Raw genomic sequence first — 23,517 nt, 5'->3', positions numbered from 1 at the left:
AAAAAAGGTGCGTAGGTATGAAATAAGTTTAGATTCTTATCGAGTGCTTGAATTACAGCTTGAATGCTCACTATATACGTACCCTTGCCAAAAGTTTGGAATACGACTTGCGATACGGGGCTGTGCACAGTTTCATCACTGGACTGCATCACATTGTACGCGGTTATGGATGCACTAAACCGATTAAACTCGTGGGTAAAATTCAAGCGGATCTCAACGGAGTTTCCTGGGACCGTAAACGATGTGTTTTCTTTGTTGTCTTCGTTGTAGACCAGTAAGCGGTAGCCGTCAAGAGGACCGTTAGGCTGCTCCGGCCTTTCCCATGTGAAATGCGCATTCACATCACTCTCGATGACGACGGCGAAGTTTTCCACTCTTGACGGTGCTGAAACACGAGTAAACGACATGCAGTAAGTGATGAAATCGTTGTAGGCAACAAGATGTGGATAGCGTTGTTTGGTGCAGTCAAATATTAAGAACGTTGACTGCTTACAGGCATAATCACTAAAGACAATATCAGTCGATTGTACATAATGCTCATTTTCTAAAGTTTAGCTAATTTTCCGGAGCCTAATATATATTGATCTTTTACTTAAGCATAGGTCATTATGCATCAACTATTTTTGGTCAAGTCCTCGGCACATCATGACTAAAGTGCACTGAAGAGGAATCTGAACTCGCCTTTTTGCCGCGGGAGCTCGATCTACACGTTCCGAGCATTCTTAGAAACTTCGACTTATTGCCCTGTGTGGCCGATTTCTCTAATTAAATCGAATTAACGTCCGGCTCCCGCCTTTATTTTTGAATTCTCCCTCGTACGGTGGGCGGAGTCGACCAACCCGTGGAGTGCCTTTCAGCCAGCTCCGTGGAGGCTTTGCTTTCGCTTTATGTTGTTTCTAGGTTTCCGTGAATAAATAGTTTCATTCGCTGATATAGCCGCAAAATAAGCCCGCAGAAATAAAAATACGCGCGGACTATTTGCTTCTGCGGATTACTACGTATTACTATGCCGATGGCAGAGCGGCAATCCGCCACGGGACTGGGTGAAAGGCACTCCGCGCGTTGGTCGACTGCGCCCACCGTACACGGAGAACTAAAAAAAAAAAAGGCGGGAGCCGGACGTTAATTCGATTTAATTGGGGAAATCGGCCACACAGGAAAATAAATTATAAATCGAAGTTTCTACGAATGCTCAGAACGTGTAGATTGTGTTCCCGCGGGAAAAAGACGCGTTCAGGTTCCTCTTCAGTGCACCTTTAAAAAGAGAAGTCAATAAATACAGTCTAAAAACGAATACACTTATATGGGAGTAAAAAGGCAATAAGCTGTCCTCTAGCACACTCCCTTTCATAAAAGGGTGAGCGCGAGAGGACATCTTACTCTCTTTTTACTTCTTTCTGTTAACAGAGATACATGAATACACGGTCTTGGCACTGGCCTCATCTCAAAACGGCGCACTGAATTCCGCAGGGAGATGATCAGGAAGGCCAAAATTAAGGCGTTGTTGTTTCACCTATACGCCAAAGGATTTTGTAGTGCTATTAACAATATTACATTATAATGGATAATCTGCCTATACTCCCCACAAATTAAAAATTAGGAACGCTTGTTTCAGCGGCGCTGGACTTGCGTATCGATTGAATTCTGCTTTAAACGAGTGGTGAACATTATAATAAGTTTATGCACACACACAACGCAGTGAGGAAATGGTCAGGAAACGAACATACTTCCCACTTAACTAACTGAATCATAGGCGTATTCGAAAATTTGGTGTGAGTTTTGAGCTTTCTGCAATTTTTCTTCGGAATTACCCATCAAAAGAGGAGGGGTGGAAGGGGGGGAGGGCATTTATATGCATTCAGCAATACAGCTCTGTTTTAAAGTTCAAAAAATGAATACGTTATTGAATCCTTTTCAGATTCACATGGTTTTGCGATTGTAAAACAATGTGCAACATTTTAAAGGACAAGCTTGTCTTTCATAAATTCCATGCACATGATGTCGTTAAGGGCATGTCTTACCAAAATGAAAAGGGATAAGCAAGCGCGTTCAGGTACTAGAAGAATTCTCTTTTTTGACTGTCCGAAAATAAGAAGCGCGTCAGGCGGTGCCTACGCGCTGTCCCAGAAAAAAAGGCTGTCATTAGTACCGACGGGATCAAGCTTCCCTGCGGTGCTGCAGGAGCGCCCAGCCGGCTTCAAAATTAAATATATATATATATATATATATATATATATATATATATATATATATATATATATATATATATATGGGAAGGGGATGAGGGGCTCGTTATAATTATGACAGAAGCCAACAGCCACAGAAACCAAGGGGCACAGGGGATTTTTTTTTTAAAGTTATTTATTTTGTGGTGTTGATCAATATAGAATATTACTGAATATGTTATCGTTTAAAGATAACTGATTAGAAAAGCAGAAGAAAAAACAACCATCTGCCGCCGGTGGGTTTTTTCTTCTGCTTTTCTAATCAGTTATCTTTAAACGATAACATATTCAGTAATATTCTATATTGATCAACACCACAAAATAAATAACTTTAAAAAAAAAATCCCCTGTGCCCCTTGGTTTCTGTGGCTGTTGGGTTCTGTCATATATATATAAAGAGAGAGCGGTCAAGCAACAACACTATGACTTAGAACTTAGGATTAGCTGCTTCTGTTCCTGCAGACGACCGCTGCACTACGCCCCTGTGCGAAAGTCGGATGCCAACCGTACCTGTCGCAGTGCACTTTCAGGCGTACTGCGGTTGCTGAAGTCGCAGGCATGGCTTTCCAAACTTACGCGTTTTATATTGGCGATTTTTGCGACCTAGTAGTGGTGCCTAAAATGCTTCAAGATGACGAGATTACAGAGGACTGCTACTGCGCTCAGCCCCGTAGATTTGCGCTTCTTCCTAAACTACATGATTAATTTCCCCTTGTTTGACGATGGCGGTGACATCATGTGTTTGAAGCAGTCTCCCTTCTAGACAGTGTGCGAGAATAAATGACGGACGGGGAACGAATCACTGTCTGGCCTTTTAATGTACCCGGAGCGCGCTTTGCTGATAATTTAAAACCGATGACTTAGACTCCGACAACATATGAATGAGATGTCTAGAAGCATGGTTTCTTGTACCTAGCACAACAGGCAAGTAATAAGCAGCAATTGTCAATTTGGTAATGATACTGCTTTGCACAATTAAGCCAGAATTTTTTAGTCATTGTCGCTTCAGTGTTGACTGAAAAAGCTGGCTCATTTGCGTTTCTTCGGTAGAAAAGTTGGTTTTTGAGAAAAGGAAAAGGCGCAGTTATGTCCGACGATTACTGCCCCATTTTCTTTGCTCAAAAAACAATTTTTCTACCAATTTTGAGACATGAAGAGAAATCTTTACGAATATTTAAAATACCCATGGCTATTTTAAATAAAAATACAGATTTGTATTCATGTCTACACGTTGAAGGCAAGAATAATGAGGTCGACTGCTTCCGCAAACCGTCTTCTCGGAGCAGTTCTGTGCCTTGTGCTCTGAGTTTCTGAATAGCTCACGCAACATTAGTAATGAATGCATGAACGTTTTTACACGAATAGTTTATTCATATTGTGTTCGATTCGTGCTAGTCGCGCGCTTGCTTAGCTTGACTGCATTGACAGTGAGCCACCGCGGTGGGTCAGTGGTTTGGCGCTCGCCTGCTGAACCGAAAGGAGCGGCTTAGATACCAGCCGCGGGGGTCGGATTTTGATGAACACCAAACTCTAGAGTCCCGTGTACTGTGCGATGCCAGTTCACGTTAAAGAACACGGGTGGTCGAAATTTCTGAATCACTTCACTATGGCGTCCCTCATAGGCTGAGTCACTTTGGGATGTTGAATCCCCATGAACCATAAACCATCGACAGATAGGACATGGGGTAATCGAAGCGGGAGAAGCACCAGTAATGAAATTTAGTTGAAATCGCTACATCAACGTTCTTAATAGAGAACCAAGTGCCGCATCATAATGCGCGCATGACTTAATTATTATTTTGAATTTCTGAATCAATCATGTCAAAACTTCTCCGGCTTTAAATGTGTTTATTATAATCGTGTATGCTCAATGGTGTTTATCAGCAAACTTCATCTTCTCGTATTTCCACTGGCCCTCCTACTCTATAAATACCATATGTTAGAAACATAGGCTGGCTGTTGATCACTGCTCCGCCATCGTCTTGGAAATGTTTCAATACGGCTAGAAAACTCTTTTTGCCACATGTTTTCTTTGTATTCCTGGCTCTATTAAACTCGCGAGGCTCTTCTACCTCTCTAGGGTGGAAGAAGTTTTTTGTTACAGCGTTCAGAAGATACATTTTGAAAGGAAAAGTCTAATTACTAGTTTCGAATGCACCGGCGAGCCACTGAGGCAGCGGAGAGAACGACCTGGTTCCGCATTTGTCAATCCATGTCGGCGCTACCGCAATGTGGCGTTAGGTTTTGTTAAAATCACATATAATCACAGGTACGTTACATTGCGCTTAAAAAGGTAGTGCCTAAAAATTCAATTAGAGCAACATGTGAGCGATCGGCAAATATCTGGAAGCTCTTAATTCTGTTCCATTGTGCACATATGATTCCTTTCTGTGATTGCTTTCAACTGTGTACACACACACATGCACACGTCGACTAATTAACATAGGAAGGCATGTATTCTACAGAGTGTTTCACCTAAGACTTTACATAATTTCTAAATTAGGCTTTTTGGGTGAGAAGGGCGCTTTTTCCGCATAACATTATCAGGGATGCAGTAGGTCAGAAAGCAGTTAAGATGTGCCAAATAGCAAGCTCGTTAAATAATACTGAATGGTTAAGTTTGTAATTATTACTGTCAGGGTCATTAATTATTGAGAGGCGTGTGCGCTACTGGGAGTAATATACAATTAAATTCTTAAGATATCGAAAAGGCGGTTATCCTCGTCGCTGTGGCCCCCAAAAATTGTGGTTATTTGGACGAGTTAGTGCACTGGAGAGGTTGACTGCCTGGAAGCTTCTCGAAAGCGCACGTATTTTGGTGCGATGCAGCCAAAATTGGTTGTGCCACTTTGGCATGGGCAACCGTGTTTTCAGAATTCCAACTACTGATATACATATTAGTTATGGTGAGCTACACGCTTTCAACCATTAAGGAGCCTAACAGTGATAGTTAAAAAGTTCGCTGATCAATATTAGTTGACCAGGCTGCTGTCTTAGCTGTATTCTGATGTTTTACACCGCTGGCAATGTTATGCTAAAAAGAAGACGTGTCTAATTCAACAAGCCTATTTTTAGAAATTGTGTAAGATCTTACATGAAACTTCATGCATATGTGTATAAATAAGATTAAGATGTAAGTTACCTGCAGCATCCGTAGAAGCTAAGAGCACCGCTGGTTCGCTGCAGAAATTCTCAAGGCAGTTTTGAACGGAAACATTGTATTTTGTCCACGGCTTAAGGTTCGTTAAATTGTACTGAACAGTTTTTCCGCTACTGTCACCATGCTCTTGAATGGTGTCGTACTCATCACGGGATGCCAATACGCGCCAGGCTAGCATCTTCCACATCGTAGTATTGTCATCAGGAGCCCAGGCCAGGGACAGGCTTTTATCACTTCGTTGCAAGAGCCTCAAGTTTTCGGGAGCATCTGCGCGCCCAAGAAGAAAAAAATTAGAATCAACAATTTTTAACATGAAAAATTTCATTGATCTGCAGCACATTCAGAAACGTTCTTTGGAGCAGAATGTAAGAGAATTCTATTGGGAAGGAAAATGAAAGATAATTTAACTGCTTATTCAACCAACATTCCCGTTTACTGAGACTACTCTTGAAGCCAACGAATAAATATCCACTGCATTCGTTTACGTTCTGTCTGTTGGTTAGGTTAGTGGCAGAAAGTCTTGAGTGATTCAAAGTGACGGACCAAAAACAATTTCGTGGCTAATTGGCTACCTGGGGTATCTCCAGACCCACGATAATTATCGGCTCCAACGCAATAATAGTGCGTATCTTCCGGCAAGAGATTTCATTCCGCATAATTACATGCGGTGGTTGTGTATTTAACACCAACCAAGCCTAGCTCAGCACGAAAGAACTGGCTGAAAAGTTGTTTCATAAGGCTTTTGTGCAAACAGGCTACCGCACAGCCTTCCGCAGCCGCAACGACTCTTTATGTTCTGGGGTAAGTTATTCAGTATTTCGTGTGCGGAACATCAGCGTTTCGTAGATAGCTGGCATCACGCATTAGTGCCTGTTGATGTTGATTGTGCGTTAATTTTCAGTGATGATAATACTGGCGACATTTTTATCAGGGTGCCCACAGAATTGCCAAACTTACTACATTCCGTCAGAGTAAAAACCGCAATGTTTTTTTCTCTGCAGCGAACAAATTGGGCTTCTGGTATCTCGAAAAATATGGCGTCTTCAGTTTCCGAACGAAGTCATAAGAGTTAGCTAAGAGTTTTGCTTACAGAGCCCTTCAGTGGAGACTTCGAACTTCGTAGCGGTTCCGTTGAGATGCGAACCAGTATCGTCCGTACTGAAGGCTTGTACTGCACACTCGAATATTTCCTTTGGCTCATCAAGAGCCAGCAGCACCATACTAGAAGGACCTACGCTATCAATTTTCTTTGAGACGTCAATACAGGAACTGATGCTTTCGCATGCAACGAAATAGCCATCGACTCTCTTGGAGGTTTCAGGAGCATCCCAGGCAACTTCCAAAATTGTGCCGTTTATGACTTTGTAGCTCAAGTTTTGCACTGGTCCCGGGGCTACATAGAAATAAAAAACGAATGTTTAGTGAAAAAAAAACAAACAACCGGTCTTGTCAAAATCCTGAATTACGCATAGTTGATATTGCAGAATGGTTGACAGGCACTTCTAGGTGCTCAAGGTAATTGGTGGAGCTGAACTTTTAATCAGGTTTTCGTGAAGATTAAAGAAAGGACATCCTGAATGCGATGAACTCAATCTAAACTATTAACTATTTCTTCACAAAGACGGAAACATAACATGCTCACCACCACACATGATCAACACGGTGATAGAAGGAAACACATGTTATGGCGGTAAAGCGAGGAATTTATAAATTGGAATACGGAATATCATACCACGCCTAAAAGAGAAGCAATCACATATCGCGGATCCAAATGACTGCCGTATTCTTTTTATGATGGGCTTCCACAGCCAGCAAACTGTTCATCTCAACCTACAACTGTTTGTCGAGTATAATTGGTTCATAGCTGTAGTTGAGGTCAGTACGGCGCGAAAGGAACAAGGACGATATAGGCACAAGAACACAACCGGACAGGACACAAATTGCAACAGGCACAAGAACACAACAGGACAGGAGACAACTTGCAGCTTGCAAGCTGCAGATTGGCGCCTGTCCGATTGTGTTCGTATGCCTCTCTCGTCCTTGTTCATTTCGCGCCATTATGACATAAACAACAGCAAGCAGTAATGCAATAAAAAAATGGCCCATTGATATTCACATTTCTTTATTTAGCGTGTGCTATAGATACTGTATTTACTCGCGTAATTTGCGCGTCATCAACTTTTCACCGGGATTTTCAAAAAATAAAAGGTTTTAACGTATTTAAACCAAGTAGGACGTGCGAAAGTGGTTGAAGCAACACTGCCTCAAAGACAACCGCATGCCATATATTATCGTCAGCCGCTATGGAAGCTCCCCGCTCACCTCCCGCGGGGAGTGCGACGGTAGGGGGGCGGTTCCGTGTATTGACAGAGCAGTTGCGCAAGGACTCCGTGGCTGGCACTTCGTGGTGCGTGCGTGTTTTCAGGCTTGGGAAGATCGGCGCTGCCGCGAGGTGAACGTGACGAGGGCACGAATTGCGCTCCGTTTATCTGGCCCGCTCGCGCTGGCGGATGCCTTTGGCAGCAGACCGAAGAGAAAACAGTTGGGTAGTTTCGGATTCGGGCACGCGTTCGGAAACGCATCCGGAAGCATGCCCGAATCCTAAACTACCCGACTGTTTTCTCTTCGGTCTGCCGCCATACTCTGTGGCTGCGCAGGGCAAACTACAAGCGCGCGCCGCCAGCTTAAATGCCTACCTATCTACCTCGTGAGCCCGTGATAAGAGCGATCTTGTGGAAACCTCGCGCCTCGCTATCGCAGTTTCCACTGCATTGCCACAGAAAGGTGTCCCCGAGTCCACTCAACAGGGCTGCACGCGAGGGCATCGTTTTATCACTCGTTGTCTCCTTTGCGCCCCACTGCTGGCTCCCCGATTGTGTCGTTTCGCGTTTATTCCTTTGAGCTGCGTACACGCCGTCATGCCATCTGGTGGGAAATTACACAACGCTAGGCCGGGCGGGGGAGGATATGCATCCTATATTAGCTGTCAACTTTTTTTTTGCCTAGTGAGGGCCGCTAGATGCGGGGGTCTTCATGCAGGCGGCAATATCCAAGGTGTTTCAGTGAAGGCGAACCAGAATTTATATATATAGACTTTTTAAGGTACGAAGGCGTCTTCTGCGGCACAATACTACCTATGTGGGCGGACCTCAGAAAACATGTAAATGATGTTACCTAGTTAGCCCCTTGACTAATATATATGATAATTAACTTTTTAACTACTAGTTGCAATTAGTGACCTGTAGCCGGCCGTTAGTAATAGCAATATCAGTCTTAGATTTTGAAAACGCGATCACCCTTGGTACGTGGCTAAACAAAATTTTGTTACATCGTGCCAAAATACATTCGCCTTCGAGAAGCATGCAGAAAAGCAACCTTTGCAGTGCACGTAACTAGTTAAAAAAAGCCAAGTTTTGCGAGCCGCAGCGCCTAGGGTAATCACGTTTTCAAAATTCTTAAAACTGATAACGCTATTGCTAACGACCGTAGTCAGAGTAACGACTGTAGTCAGTAGACTAACTCTCATAGTTAAAAGCTAATTTTAAGAAATTAGGTAAACGGCTAATTAGTTAAAATTTCAGAAATTAGGTAAGCGGCTAAGTAGTTAAAAATTTTTACATGTATTCTGTTGTCTGCCAACGAAGGTATTATTGTGCCGCAGGAGCCACCATCATACCTGAAAAAAGCCTGCTTTAAAAAATTTTGGTTCACCTTCTCTGAAACACCTACATTGCGCCTTATGACATTTGTAGAATTTTTAGGACGTGTTCAGAAATTGCGGCATATATTGTACACTCCCATTTGGAAGCCTTAATTGAAAGAAAGTGCCAAATCACGAGTGAACAGGGTACCTACGCAATTTAGTTCACGCTAGCCCAGAAAGAAATCGACGGAAGGATCACCTTAACGCGGTGTAGTAATGACAGGAGTGAGTAATTACATTGTTGCGAAAGCAATACTATGTTAGGTGTGAGCGATTTCGCGAAGCCCCGGAGAGCTCCAACTGCTCATGCGCGAGGAGCGATGACGTCAGAGCAGCGCGGAGCCGCCGACGACTCTCAGAAGTGCCGTCGCCCCTGCGCAGGCAGTGCATTCTCCAGGAGGAGTGACGTCACACGGCGCAGAGCTGCGGCGCTGGAGCCACCGCCGCTCCTCAGCTACGCGGGTGACTCATAGGTGCCGCCACCGCTGCGATTGCCGCGCCGTTGCTTCCGCAATTCTACTCGGGATAGCCATTGGTCGAACCACAGCCAATTTTTTGCGCGGTAATTACTTCAGTTTTAACTGCATGAGGGTGTTATTCCCTAGTTTCTACAAATTGTCCTTTTTCTTTCATGACCGAAAAGTTTTCGCTGAAAGAAGTAAAATAAGGACCATGTAATGGTCGATCATATTGAGCCAGCTGCACATGAAGACGTCACAGCGTTCTGAGGGAACTGTGAACCAATAGGAAAGGATCTAGTCCATACAAAGAATCATAATTCGCGTATTCGATTGCCTGGAAGACCAGTCCTGGTACCAGTAAACATGAGTACTTGTGTGTATGTGGCTGGTCCTATGCATTTCAAAGGTAATGCATGTACAGTAATAACATGTTTAACGTGCCATAGCAAGTGATTTTCACTGCAATGTCGTCTGAACAGTGCTCTTTTACCAATTATGCTTCTGCCCACCGCTAAATCTCCAGTACTCAGTGGGGCAGGAAGGTGACTTCATACGTGAAAACATTCACGTTCGCGCTTCACAATTATCGCTTGTCATGTAATGTTCTTTCATATTATTAGGCAAAATGTTCAGTAATAAAGCTTTTGGTTCATTGCTATCCAATACTTTTATTTCCTGAGCTGTGGATTTTCCTGTAAGAATTATCATACATTACTCCCTTCTAGAATGAGGCTCTGAAAAAAAATAGCAGGCTCACTCACGTGAAACATCCGTCACACCAGTCACAAATAACGGCCGGCTGCAAAAAATTCCACGGCAGTTCTGTATAGAAATGCTGTACTCAGTGGCTGGTTCAAGATGCGTCACGCTGTGCTTTACAGTTGAGCCTTCTCCTTCAACGTACTCTTCTTTTACGGTTCCATCCCCATCCAGTTGGTCTGTTCGATTGGTTACAACCTTCCACATGCTTGACGTCGTATCAGCGCTCCATGTATACGTTAGGCTGGTGCTTGTGCGCCCGGAAAGAGCAACATGGCTCGGAGGAACTGTGGAAAGAAGTGCGGTAAAAAACATGCATGTTTTTATCCTTGTAGGAACCAGAAATGCGCAGTATATATATATATATATATATATATATATATATATATATATATATACTATATATATATATATATATATATATATATGTGTGTGTGTGTGTGTGTGTGTGTGTGTGTGTGTGTGTGTGTGTGTGTGTGTGTGTGTGTGTGTGTGTACAGTATTGTGCGTTTTTATCGTAAAGACTTCCAAAATTTTTTAGTACTCACACTTTTACCCTACTGAAAGCAACAACGCTACAAGTCGCACGCATGATCACCCGCATCACCAACAGGCGACATGGCATGCGTGAAGAGGACACACTAAAACTAGTCAGAAGCCTAGCAGTTAGTCGAATCACGTACAGCCTGCCCTACCAGTGCCTCAACAAAAACGAAATACAACAAGCGGATGCCCTGCTACGCAAAGCGTATAAGACAGCGCTCCGACTACCACGCAACACGTCTACAGAAACACTCATGGCCCTGGGATTACATAACACCTTTGAGGAGCTACGGGAGGCGCAGCTTGAGTCGCAAAAACTCAGGCTGTTGCAAACAAGGAATGGAAGAGCGCTCCTGCAGAGGCTCGGATACCGCGAGCAGATGCGAGAAATGTCGAGGACGGCAACGATCCCCGACGAGCTTCGCAAGACCCTCAAGGTAGCTCCAATACCAAAAATTATGGATCCCAACCTCCATCGAGGCAGAAGAGAAGCGAGGGCCGAATTCATTGAGAAAACATACGCTCCTCAAGCCACGACTGTGTATACAGACGCGTCTTGGAGACGAGGAGATATCAAAATCGCTGTAGCGGCGGTGGTCGATTCGTCTTTACGCGAAATGACCAGCGCGTCTCTCCGAGGCTGCACAGCTGCAGAGTCCTAGGAAGTAGCCGTTGCTCTAGCGATGGCGGAGGGCTATAGAACCGGGCGGTCACTAACAATACTCACGGACTCTCAAACAGCCTGCCGAAATTACATGAACGGCAGGATAGGTCGTCACGCGCTCCGTGTACTCCTCGCAGCCAGCGACAAAATTAAAAACCAGGAAGAACAAAACGACAAGATCCGACACAAAATTGTGTGGGTACCGGGGCACACGGGGGTGGCAGGGAACCGAGAGGCCGACAGGATAGCTCGAGGATGCATTACTTTCCGAGCATCCGATGAGACCGCGGAACTCGCGCCAGCACCCAGGGAACACTCAGCCATACTGCAAAACTACAGAGGCAGAAGTATGCGATATCCCCCACCGCACAAATCTCTCAGCAGAGAGGAAGCTGTCACTTGGAGACAATTACAAACAGGCTCTTTTCCAAACCTACATATAGTAAACAAAATGCACCCTACGATATACACGAACAAATGTCCCTGGTGCGACGAAAAACCTACTCTATACCACATCACATGGGCCTGCCAAAACATAGACGTGGTCCCCAAAATACAAAATCCGAGTGCGGAGCAGTGGGAGACTCTGCTGTCCAGCTACCGCTGTGAAGACCAACAAGGTCTGGTACAGCGAGCTCAACGGGCGGCAGTGGCCAGCGGAGCCCTGGACTGAGGGCAACCCACCACTGATTAGAGGCGGACGAGTTCGACAGAGAAGGCTCCTGGGGGTAGAACCAAGACGTCTCTGAAGATGCCCCCAAACTGCAGGAAAAACCATTAGTGTAAATAAAGTTTTCCCTTCCTTCCTTACCTCAACCACTGGCTCAAATGCGGTGAACTGCACACAGAGCTTGTGTATTATGGCAACTTTTGTATCGTAGCAAGTTTTACAACGGTACTTACTTAGTTTAGCCGTGCATGATGCAAAAGAGTAATCATCTGCGTCGAGATCGGCGAACCGAAACCCAAAACACCCAGTTTTTGCTGAAGGGCGGCAGTAGCGCCACCTGTCTTCCACAACGAAATTAAACAAGAAAAACACAGCTCAGGCCTTCGCGACGTTGTCCTCCGACGCTTTAGGAGAGCCACGAAAGCAGACGATATAAGCTGAATTAGATATAGTCATTGGACGAAAAAAAGAAGACGACAAACAATATTCTTTTAATGGCAAAGCCTCGTTAAAACAGTTGTTTCTGGCATTTTTTCCGCTCAGTTGGCCGAAAATGTTCGAAGCGCTTCAGTTGAAGCAGACGAAAAGGCCGGAACGGCGTATTCAAAGGGCCCGCGCTCCTTGTAACGCTCGCCTTGGCGCCTTGTGACGCTTTCCACTGCAGAAGATAGATGGCGCTACTGCCGCCCTTCAGCAAAAACTCGGTGTTTCGGGTTTTGGTTAGCCGATCTCGACGCAGACAATTGCGCTTTTGTATCATGCAAGGCTCAACTCAGTAAGTACCGTCGTAAAACTTGCTACGGTACACAAGTTACCATAATACGCAAGCTCTGTGTGCAGTTTCACCGCAAACGAATCAGCGGTTGAGGTAAGAAAAATTTTTAGTCTTTACGATCAAAACGCACAGTACTGTATTGCCGTTATAATGTGATATTGCTGCATACTTGAAAAAATACATATATACGTGAATATGTTAGGAGGCTTGTCACGACATGGTTATGTGTTGTTATATTCGGTTGTGAGTTCTCGAAATTTGGTCCCCGCGTTCTGTACTGAATTTTTGTTTGAGCTGCGAAAATCACCTGCCTCTTCGCCGCCTCAGACTAGAATGCGTTTGACCAATGTAAGAAGTAAAACATGCAAAAGCGTTAGCGAACCACTTTGAGAAAGTAACTGAATAAGGCAGCAGGTATAGAACTCTTTTGCATTCGTCACTCCTCCCTCTTGGCTTGGAGTATTGGACATATTGCGAATACCAATAGTAAGTTTTGTCGATAATTGACTATCAGAAATGAATGGATTCAGGCTGTTCCTTCTTTAAGTGCTAGTTGGAAAAATTAATATTCAAAGCAGTCAGTACTGAAATGGGACCAATTTAACGCGCGTGAACATTTAGTATTGTCCAGTTTTATATCTGCAATATTAGTAAAAAATGAGTTTCAGCAGCGAGAGTTTGGCAAAAGTCTGCTTTAATTGGATTCCGTTTGTTCTTTGTTTTTTAATAGGCGAATAGAGATATTTTCTATTTGTTGTATATCTGACCCGTTTTCTCTTAACTGCTTCATGTTGAGCAGTCAATTCAAACATAAAACCGACTTCGTAGAATTCAGGATTAAAAGGGAGCAATTTTGCTTACATGCTCGGTTGAATCATACATGAAAGATTTTAGCTTTTGCCAACGAAGACATCAAATTTTCTAATACACTACTATATTTGAGATCCGTGGTAGCTGAGGGCACAAAATATTTAATGGAATTGTACAGATGACTACGTAACGAGGGCTTTCAGGAGCATTCCTTACTTTCTGCTCCTACTCACCGATGTCGACAGTGGAGACAGTAAACTTCGCAGAGGACCCATTTACAGCTTTTCCGGTTTCAGTGCTGACGGCGAGTAGATTACAGTGGAATGTAGCCAACGGTGTGTCCAGCGCCAGAACGACTTGTGTTAACAATCTTCCTCCGTCAATGAGTACCGATACCTGGCGCCCTGTAGCAGCGTCTTTGCACTCAAGTTTGTAGCTATAAAGTTTTATGAAGTCTGCTGGGGTTTCCCAAGTAATCTGCACGTCAACACCATTGATGATTTTGTGCTCCAAATCTTGGAATAGCTCAGGGCCTATAAAAGAAAATGATATTAGGCAAAATGCAATAATTTTATTCGTCGAATTAAAATGCTTATTGGAAACTGAAACCGCGACTACTGTTCTTCATGAGCCTGATGCGCTTCTAAAGAATTCTAACATGATTGAATAAGGAAGGAAAAGACTATATTATTATATAGAGCGCAAATTTTGGGCTTTCCCGCGAAACTGGCACTTGAACCGCGACTTGATTTTTTTTTGTTTGATCTTTCTATACAAACTGCTTCAGTGATGGAGATTTAGAATTTTTAAAAACTGGCTTTTTGAGGCATCGGCATGTCTTCCGCGTCATTCTAATATCACTCCTGGCCAATTGAAAAAAAAAACAAATACGTTGTTTAAATTAATCTAAAATTGTTATATTTTTAGATTTGCTTTATGCGGTTTAACTTTCCAAAGCGACTCAGGCCATGAGAGACGCCGTAGTGAATGGCTCCGGAAATTTCGATTACCTGGGATTCTTTAACGTGCACTCGCATCACACAATACACGGGCCTCTAAAATTTCGCTTCCATCGAAATTCGAGCGCCACGGCAGGGGTCGAACCCGTTCTTTATTTAATATTAGTTAGGCGCCTAGGTATGATTACCGAGTTCTAGCTGGCTCTTAGTGATAGCGGGAACAGTGTTTAGAAGTTAAAGAAAGCGACCTCTTACCGCGCCTTTGGCTCAACCAATTTTGGCTTCAGCAGGCACATTTCAGCCATAAGGTGTCGTTGGTGCGCACACTGTAGCACCCTCTAATTAACCTTCCTCCGCAGTGCGCGTGTCAGGGGACGATCACTGTCTCGTCTACTTTAGAGCAGGAACGATTAGGTAGATGGAACGTGCCCCGCTTAGTGTCATGGACTCCATGTTAGCGGTTGGAGAGTGCGGCACGAGACGCGCAATAATTGACACGAGTGAGCAAAAGCTAAAATCTGTGGCTACGGCGTCGAAGGTGATTACATTTTTCATATTTAAAAGTGGCACAGCTAGTGATAACGCACAGCAACAAATCTCTAAAGACAAATAGGCGATTGAATGCAAAAGTTCTAAACGTTACTATTAAAAATTAGTCAAGCGTATTAATTAACATGATTCACATGTTTTCGCTGAGGCCATCGCCCATTACTTCAAAAGGCATATTTTTAAAAATTTTGTTAGCCTTCGCTGAAACAGCGTTGTATATCGTCGTATATGATTTTCAAGCCACCCATATGGCTATATAGCTTTTGTAACAAATGAAATTATAATCACGCCATTATCCGCTTTTTAACACACTTTAAAAATCATGAACCCTCATGCTCAAACACTGAAGTTATTAAAATAAAAAGTTCCGCCTGTCATTAAATTGCGTGCTTGAATCTTATAACTTCGCCAAAAATGCTGTTTCTTCGTGCTTTGTTAGTTTTCAGGAAAGTAAAAGTACCGGTTGAATTATTTCTTATGCCTACATTCAAAACAGAAATGCCACCAGGTAGAAATGCTGTTAATCTCTGCGATGTTTAGCCGCCTCAGCAAGGAAGTCGCAATGTTACGAAAATATTTAAAGTAAAAAAAAAGCTAACCGTGGTTTTCCTGCAAACAAATATTTGACAAGCGTGGTTATAGGAACGAGGAATTATGTTGCATAAGTTTGCCTGACACATTTTCAGAACGGAAACTGGGCGGCCGGGCAATAGTGTTAGCCATATTTTATTCAAAGAAGAGTTGTTAGACCCCCAACCAGGAGGCGCACTTGGTCATGGTTTCCGACAGCCTTAGCTTTTTACTGCGTGGGTACCTGAACGACTTTGTCCACATAATTCCTGAAAATACTGCGCACGCTGTAGTTTTAGTTTTGACTTGCGAAATGGCCGACTTACTTGCCTCAGTGATGGAAACAGTGATTTCGTCATCGGGGGAATCTGTAGCTTCGCTAGGCTCTTCAGGCGCAATCTGTTAAAAAAAAAAAGCGAAACTGCGCCATTTTGCGGCTGAACAATTGTGAGCTTCCGGCTCGTTCTTTATAATCGAAACAACGTACCTGGGCTGTTTGTAGCATACGTGTATCATTTTTATATAGAGCCGTACACCTACTTAAAAAAATTGAGCAGCTTTAATGAAGTTCAAAAGCGTAGCTTTTTGGCCTTGTTGGTGCATGATCATAGCGAGATAATATAGCGCAGAGTAGGACAGGACACAAGAAGACACGAACAACACGAGCGCTAACTTCCAACAGATTTTATTTCACACATGCAATATATTCATACACCAAAAACACATCATCACTTGTGTTAACAGTAACGTTGCCTGAGAAACGAGAATTCTTTATCACACAAAAAGTTAGAGGTAGTGCTTACACATGTCTCTCCCGAAGAATTTATCCTTCCAGCTTCAATTATTAATATCGCGTGGTCATATCCCTAGTTTTTGCAGGGACAGCAGTTTTTTCAAAAAATGGTTGTCACGTTTTAGATTCGCATGAACGAATGTGGTAAACAAGTCTATCCCGTCCTTGACGTTATCAAGCGGGGGCTATTACATCGGCCAGACGGAGAGATGCCTCAATCAGCGATTGACGGCACACGCACGCAACGTCAATAACGGGAAAGAGAAACCACTTGTTGACCACATTCGTTCATGCGAATCTAAAACGTGCAAACCATTTTTTTGAAAAAACTGCTGTGCTTGCAAAAAGTAGGGACATGACCACGCGATATTAATAATTGAAGATGAAAGGATAAATTCTTCGGGAGAGACATGTGTAAGCACTCCCTTTATCTTATGTGATAAAGAACTCTCGTTTCTCAGGCAACATTACTGTTAGCACAAGTGATGACGTGTTTTTCGTGTATACGCCGAAGCGGTCACCAGCGTAGACATAAATCCTGGCCTTCTACCCACTGAAAAGCGGCAACTCCAGGACCTCTTGCGGGAGTTTGGTGCATGTTTCACGTCGTCGTCCAAAGTGCGCCAAACGTCGATAGTTAAACACCGCATTATCACGCATGAAGGAGCCCGACCCATCCATCAGCAGCCCTATCGTGTGTCCCCTCGTGAGCGAGATGCTATTCAAACACAGGTCGAAGAGATGCTCACAGACGGCGTCATCCAACCGTCAAGCAGTCCGTGGTCGTCTCCTGTCGTCCTCGTGAAAAAGAAAGACGGGACACTACGGTTCTGCGTCGACTACAGGAAGCTGAACAGTGTGACCAAGAAAGACGTGTACCCGCTCCCGCGTATCGACGACTCCCTCGACCGACTTCGTCAAGCCAAGTACTTCTCTTCGGTCGACCTCAGAAGTGGTTATTGGCAGATAGAAGTTGATGAGAGGGACCGTGAGAAAACCGCCTTCATTACACCGGACGGGCTGTATGAATTTCGCGTCCTCCCATTCGGGCTCTGCTGTGCTCCTGCCACGTTCCAAAGAATGATGGACACCGTTCTCACCGGTTTGAAGTGGCAGACCTGTCTTGTTTATCTTGACGATGTCATCATTTTTTCCGCAACGTTCACGGAACATCTGCACCGCCTCAGGACTGTCCTCAAAGCCGTTCGATCCGCCAACCTCTCCCTCAAACCAGAAAAATGCCACTTTGGGTTCACCGAACTGAAGTTCCTCGGGCACGTCATTAGTGCTGACGGAATCCGCGCTGACCCAGAGAAGCTTGCTGCCGTTGCTGCCTTTCCGGTCCCCTCCCACAAAAAAGCAGTCCGACGTTTTCTGGGCCTGTGCTCCTATTATCGCCGCTTCATTAGAAACTTCGCCCAGCTCGCCAGCCCTCTGACTCTCCTAACCCGTGATGACACGTCATTTTCTTGGGGCAACGAACAACAGACTGCCTTCGACGAGTTACGACGCCTACTCCAATCACCGCCCATCCTGGCACAATTCGACGAAGATGCCGATACGGAGGTGCACACGGATGCGAGCAACGTCGGTCTTGGCGCCGTTCTAGTTCAGCGGCAAAACGGTGTCGACAGAGTAATTGTCTACGCCAGCCGCGCGCTGTCGCGTGCTGAGTTGAACTACTCTACCACGGAAAAAGAATGTTTAGCGGTAGTCTGGGCCGCCGCCAAGTTCCGCCCATACCTCTATGGCAGACCGTTTCGTATCGTCACCGACCACCACTCGCTGTGCTGGCTGAAAAATTTAAAGGACCCTTGCGGCCGCCTAGCACGTTGGGCATTACGCCTGCAGGAATTCGATTTCACCGTCACCTACAAGTCAGGCCGGAAACACACCGACGCTGATACCTTGTCACGCGCTCCCGTCGAACCTCCTCCGCAAGACACCACCGACGATGATAGCTTCCTTGGAGCGGTCAGCACATCTGAGCTCGTTTCCAGACAGCGTGCCGACGCCGAGCTCCGTCTGCTCATCGAACATCTCGAAGGTGGGTGCCCTGAGATACCACGAAACCTAGCTCGTGGACTATCGTCGTTCTGCCTGCGGAGAGGGGTGCTTTATAAAAAGAACTCTACTTCAAGTCCGACAACTTACCTGCTCGTCATACCGTCTGATCTGCGGGATGAAGTCCTCCTTGCCTGCCATGATGAACCGACTTCCGGCCACCTTGGAGTTACCCGCACCTTATCCCGAATCCGGCAGAACTATTACTGGCCCAACCTAACCTCAAGTGTCAAGCATTATGTCCGGACATGCCGGCAATGCCAGCGGCGAAAAAAACCCGCGCTCAAGCCTCCTGGACTGCTTCAGTGCATCGAGCCGCCACAAATACCATTCGACAGAGTCGGCATGAACCTTCTGGGGCCATTTCCTCTCTCGTATTCCGGCCACAAGTGGATCGTAGTCGCCACAGACTACTTGACCCGCTACGCTGAAACGAAGGCCCTGGCGCGAGGTACTGCCGCCGAAGTTGCCCACTTCTTTATGCACGACATCGTGCTTAGACACGGCGCCCCATCGGCCGTCATTACTGACCGAGGCAAGGCGTTTACAGCCCGACTCCTACGTTGCATCTTAGCGCTTAGCCATACTGCTCATCGACCGACAACAGCGTATCATCCCCAAACCAATGGTCTAACGGAACGGCTCAACAAAACATTGGCGGACATGATCTCGATGTACGTCGACGTTGAACACAAAGCCTGGGATGAGGTCTTGCCGTACGTCACCTTCGCATATAATACCGCGACGCAGGAAACCACCCAGTTCACCCCGTTCCGTCTCGTGTATGGCAGGGAGGTCCGCATGATGCTAGACGCCATGCTGCCGTACGGCGACGCAGTGCTTCCCCCTGAAGCTGGCCACTTCGTGGAGCAAGCAGAGCAGGCCCCTCAGCTGGCCCGCTTGCACATCAAGGACCAGCAATCCGCCGATGCCCGACACTATAACCTTCGGCACAGGGACGTGCACTACGAGCCGGGCGACCACGTGTGGGTGTGGACACCAGTGCGCCGCAAGGGATTGTGCGAAAAGCTTTTAAATAGGTATTTTGGCCCGTACAGAGTCCTGCGCCGCCTGAACAGCGTCAACTACGAAGTTGTCCCCCATGGAATTGTGGTCGCCGGCCCTCAGCGTCAACGGCCTGAAATCGTGCATGTAGTGCGCTTAAAGCCGTACTTTTCGCGTGACTGAGCGCTGTGTTCACGCTGTTTCGTACCTTTTCCCCTTACCCCACGTGTGAACTTGACTCTCCCTGCATGTCATCTAGAGCGCACTGTATAATTCACCTCACCCCCAGTCTTTTTTTTTTTGTTCCTCCTCCCCTCACTGTACATACCCCATTCCACATCGAGACGATGTTTGCTTTCGCGGGGGGGAATAATGCCACGCGCCTAACGCGCCGTGTGGCCTCCGCGCTGAGTCGAAGACGACGACGAAGCGGCAGTGGGCTCTCGTGGCGCGCTGTTCTGTTCTGTGTCGTGGAAGCTGGCTCCATAATTAAAAAAGGGCTCCCAGTCTTGGGTTCTTCTCGACGTCTACCTTCACGGCTCCTCTGGTCGTGACAATATGTTGCATGTGTGAAGTAATACCTGTTGGAAGTTAGCACTCGTGTTGTTCGTGTCTTCTTCTGTCCTGTCCTACTCTGTGATATACGAGGTCTGTTAGAAAAGTATCCGACCTTTGGCCGTAGAAAAAAAACTTTCATAACTGGACCGTTCCAAACCTAGTCACCTTCAAAGTAGTCTACTTGGGACTCCACACACTTCTCCCAGCGGTGCTGCCATTTTGTGAAGTATTTCGAAAAGGCCCCTTTCGGAATGGAGTTTAGCTCAGCTGTCGTTGCAGCCATAATGTTCTACCTTGTCTGAAATCGCGCTCCTTTCAATGGCCTTTTGATTTTGGGAACCAGCCAGAAATTGCAGGGGCCATATCAGGAGAGTAAGGAGTCTGTTGAACTACAGGAGTCTGGTTTTTCGCCAAAAAAGTCTGAATCAAGTGCGATGCATGTGCAGGAGCATTGTCGTGATGGATGCGCCACTTTCCTGTTGACCTCAACTCCGGGTTCTTGCGCCGCACAGCATCATGTAGGCAACAAAGAACATCCCTGTAGCACTCTTTGGTCATTGTTTGACCCTGTGGAGTGCGTACTCGTGGTCTGCCACACAGAGGGTGTCAAGGAAAGCAGTCAGCATCACTTTCACATTGCTGCGCACTTGGCGGGCCATCTGAAGTCTTGGTGACGTGGAATGCTTCCACTTTGCCGACTGGGATCTGGTTTCCGGGTCGTACCTGTACACCCAAGACTCGTCACCAGTTATTAGGATGTTGATGAAGTCGGGGTCACTGTTTGCGGAATCCAGCATGTCCTGTAAGACTTCAACACGAAGCTGCTTTTGTTCCACCATGAGCAGCTTCGGCACGAATTTCGCCGCAACTCTCTCCATGGCCAAATCTTCGGTGGTAATGGAATCTGCGGAAAAATTTCTCATGTCCACCTCTTCCTCAATTTCTCGGATAGTCACGCGACGGTCCCGCATCACCACAGCGTTCAGTTTGGCAATGACCTGGTCATTTCGGCATGTTGATGGCCGATTGGAGCGTGGCTTGCTCTCCGCCGATGTGCGGCCATCTTTAAATCAATTGTGCCACTGCTTAATCTGTGTGCTGCTCATAGCATCGTCACCGAAAGCTGTCTGAATATTCCGAATGGCTTCCACTTGGCTGTCTCCCAGTTTATGGCAAAATTTGATGCAGTAGCGCTGCTCCTGTCACTCCGCCATTTTCCTTGCAACAAAAAACCGACCAGAGCACTACGCACCGCCTCACTCAAATGCTGCGTCCCAGCGACTGACGCTATCGGCAGGCGGGAAAAAATTCGTGCATGCGCACGAAGGTTCAAGGTCACGTGAAGCAAGCGCGCTTGTTTCATATCCATCAGGTGTTCGCAAAAAAAAAAATAAGGTCGGATACTTTTCTAACAGACCTCGTATTCCTTCGCTATGAGCTTTATAATGAGTTTACTCAAAATTTATAGCCGTTGTTTACGCTCAGAATGCCACAGAACAAGACCTAAATTTTTAATCATGACAGGTGGCACATGTTTAAGTTTTAAAGGAGTACAAGTGTCTAATGAGAACAAAAAAAAAGCGCTAAGGACGGTCTAGACGCTTCCGTAGAGTGGACGCTGTGTTCATTCTTTTAATTAACTGTATGGGTTCAGTGCAGCTCGGTTGCTACGTAAGAATTGCGATTCCGTAAAAAAAAAAGAGCAGAAACATTTTACTGCTTAAAAAGTTCGAAAAGTTTTTTTTTTTTTACAGGCTTCCTTGGGTATAACGAAACAAATTTCCTATTGTGCCACTTTCATTAGAACTATTCAGCTAATTCCAATAACAGGGCTTCTCTTTTATTGAGACGCGGTAATACAATTTTATTATGTTTATGGACGCAATGCAGCGTATATACCTTTCATTTTATACTCCGGGTGATGGCGTTCTCTTCCTCCTAAGTGTGGTCCGCTTAAGTGTGGTCCGCCATAAGTGCGGGCCGCAAAGGGACTTGAAATTGTAATAACTGATGCGATAATAACTGCCTTAATTTCTCATCGTGCACTAACTGCCTCGTGTGCTGTACACTTGTCTAGAATTAAATATCAAATGCGCACACGGAAAACTAAAAACGGCAGAAAGCAGTAGAATCTGATAACAAGCGTGTTCGGGCGTGCCGCATGACGCAATTGTTCGTACGTTACTTGTTTTGGAGTTGGAGCAGCATGCGTGCTTCGGTTCAGCGTATCCAGTTCCCTTTATGACGAAAGACAGTTCAATTGTGCCGCCTTAACCTGAGGTTTGTGCTTACTTTGGACGAACAACAGAACTTGCAACGTTCACACCTCTATTCCTTAGAACTGATCTATGGCAGGGCGTCGACGTAGCCGGTGCTTGGCGCCACTGATAATGCGCTTGAAGGCGCGATATCTTGAATAGCATCTCGTACAGGACATTGGTGTCATCGTAGCTTCAGTAGCTGTCTGAGAAACTTTAGCCAATTCAACTTAATAAATTGGTGAAGCGCAGCTACAGACCTTCTCGTACTATTATGGCGGTTATGTGCCGTCGTGTCAAATAACGCTGGAGTTATGACACTCGACGGGGACGGTGCGTATGTGACAGCGCAACACCGTTGGAGCTCGAGGCAATATCTCAGTCCTTCGGACTGCGAGGGCATCACTGCCAAGATCGCTACAGCAGAATGAACTGCTGAACACATGCAATAACATGATAACTCCTCGCCAAACAGAGCAGTTAAACGCGCAGTTTTCTCCGCAGAACAACACTGTTGTTCCAGACATAACATGCAAATGCCTATGATCGGTACTCCAAAGACGGCTGTTCTTTTACTAACAGCCTTCAGAAATGACAAGAACGAATACGTTCAGCTCACCAATTCAGGCGGCACATCTTGGGAATTCACAGCTAGAGTGTAAAAGGCACCTATTATTACTAGGATGTGAGCGGCCGAAAGTTGTGCACCGCGACTGCTCCAGCGAGCTCCCGCTACAACAGCCATCGTCACTTCTCTCGAGCCCAGAAGCTGGATTCCTCCGAGAGCACCTTATCTGCTGCGCAAAGGTAACGGATAACGTCGCGACCGTGCAGATAACTCAAGACTCTTGAAATGTGTGCCGCGTTTCCCGCAATCTGTAGAGAAAGCACAGAGCCGCATTTCTCAAGACTATCGTCCGATAACGAAGTCAAGAGCAACGAAGGCAACAGAGTTATAAACATAAATAGCACCTCTTGAGCCAAGTCTTTA

General features: G+C 45.5%; 1 protein-coding gene across 4 annotated transcripts in view; it reads right to left on the bottom strand.

Moving 5' to 3' along the window:
- The window catches only part of LOC149329805 (uncharacterized), a 105,426-nt gene that overhangs the window by 5,186 nt on the left and 76,723 nt on the right, over window positions 1-23,517 (bottom strand). For 3 of the 4 annotated variants that reach the window (XM_089560473.1, XM_089560471.1, XM_089560472.1), the window contains 6 exons: window positions 16,175-16,247; window positions 14,004-14,303; window positions 10,311-10,595; window positions 6,476-6,778; window positions 5,368-5,652; window positions 83-385 (listed from right to left, as the gene is read on the bottom strand). In XM_089560473.1, coding sequence (XP_089416599.1) covers window positions 83-385; window positions 5,368-5,652; window positions 6,476-6,778; window positions 10,311-10,595; window positions 14,004-14,303; window positions 16,175-16,247 — 1,549 coding nt within the window. The remainder of the gene's footprint in view (window positions 1-82; window positions 386-5,367; window positions 5,653-6,475; window positions 6,779-10,310; window positions 10,596-14,003; window positions 14,304-16,174; window positions 16,248-23,517) is intronic. The other variant, XM_089560474.1, reaches the window with a different exon arrangement.

The sequence above is a fragment of the Amblyomma mixtum genome, chromosome 9, assembly GCF_055824585.1.
Source record: "Amblyomma mixtum isolate Tamu chromosome 9, ASM5582458v1, whole genome shotgun sequence".
Taxonomy (NCBI): domain Eukaryota; kingdom Metazoa; phylum Arthropoda; class Arachnida; order Ixodida; family Ixodidae; genus Amblyomma; species Amblyomma mixtum.
Note: the sequence above shows the minus strand (reverse complement) of the source record. Positions and strands in the feature narration are given on the sequence as shown.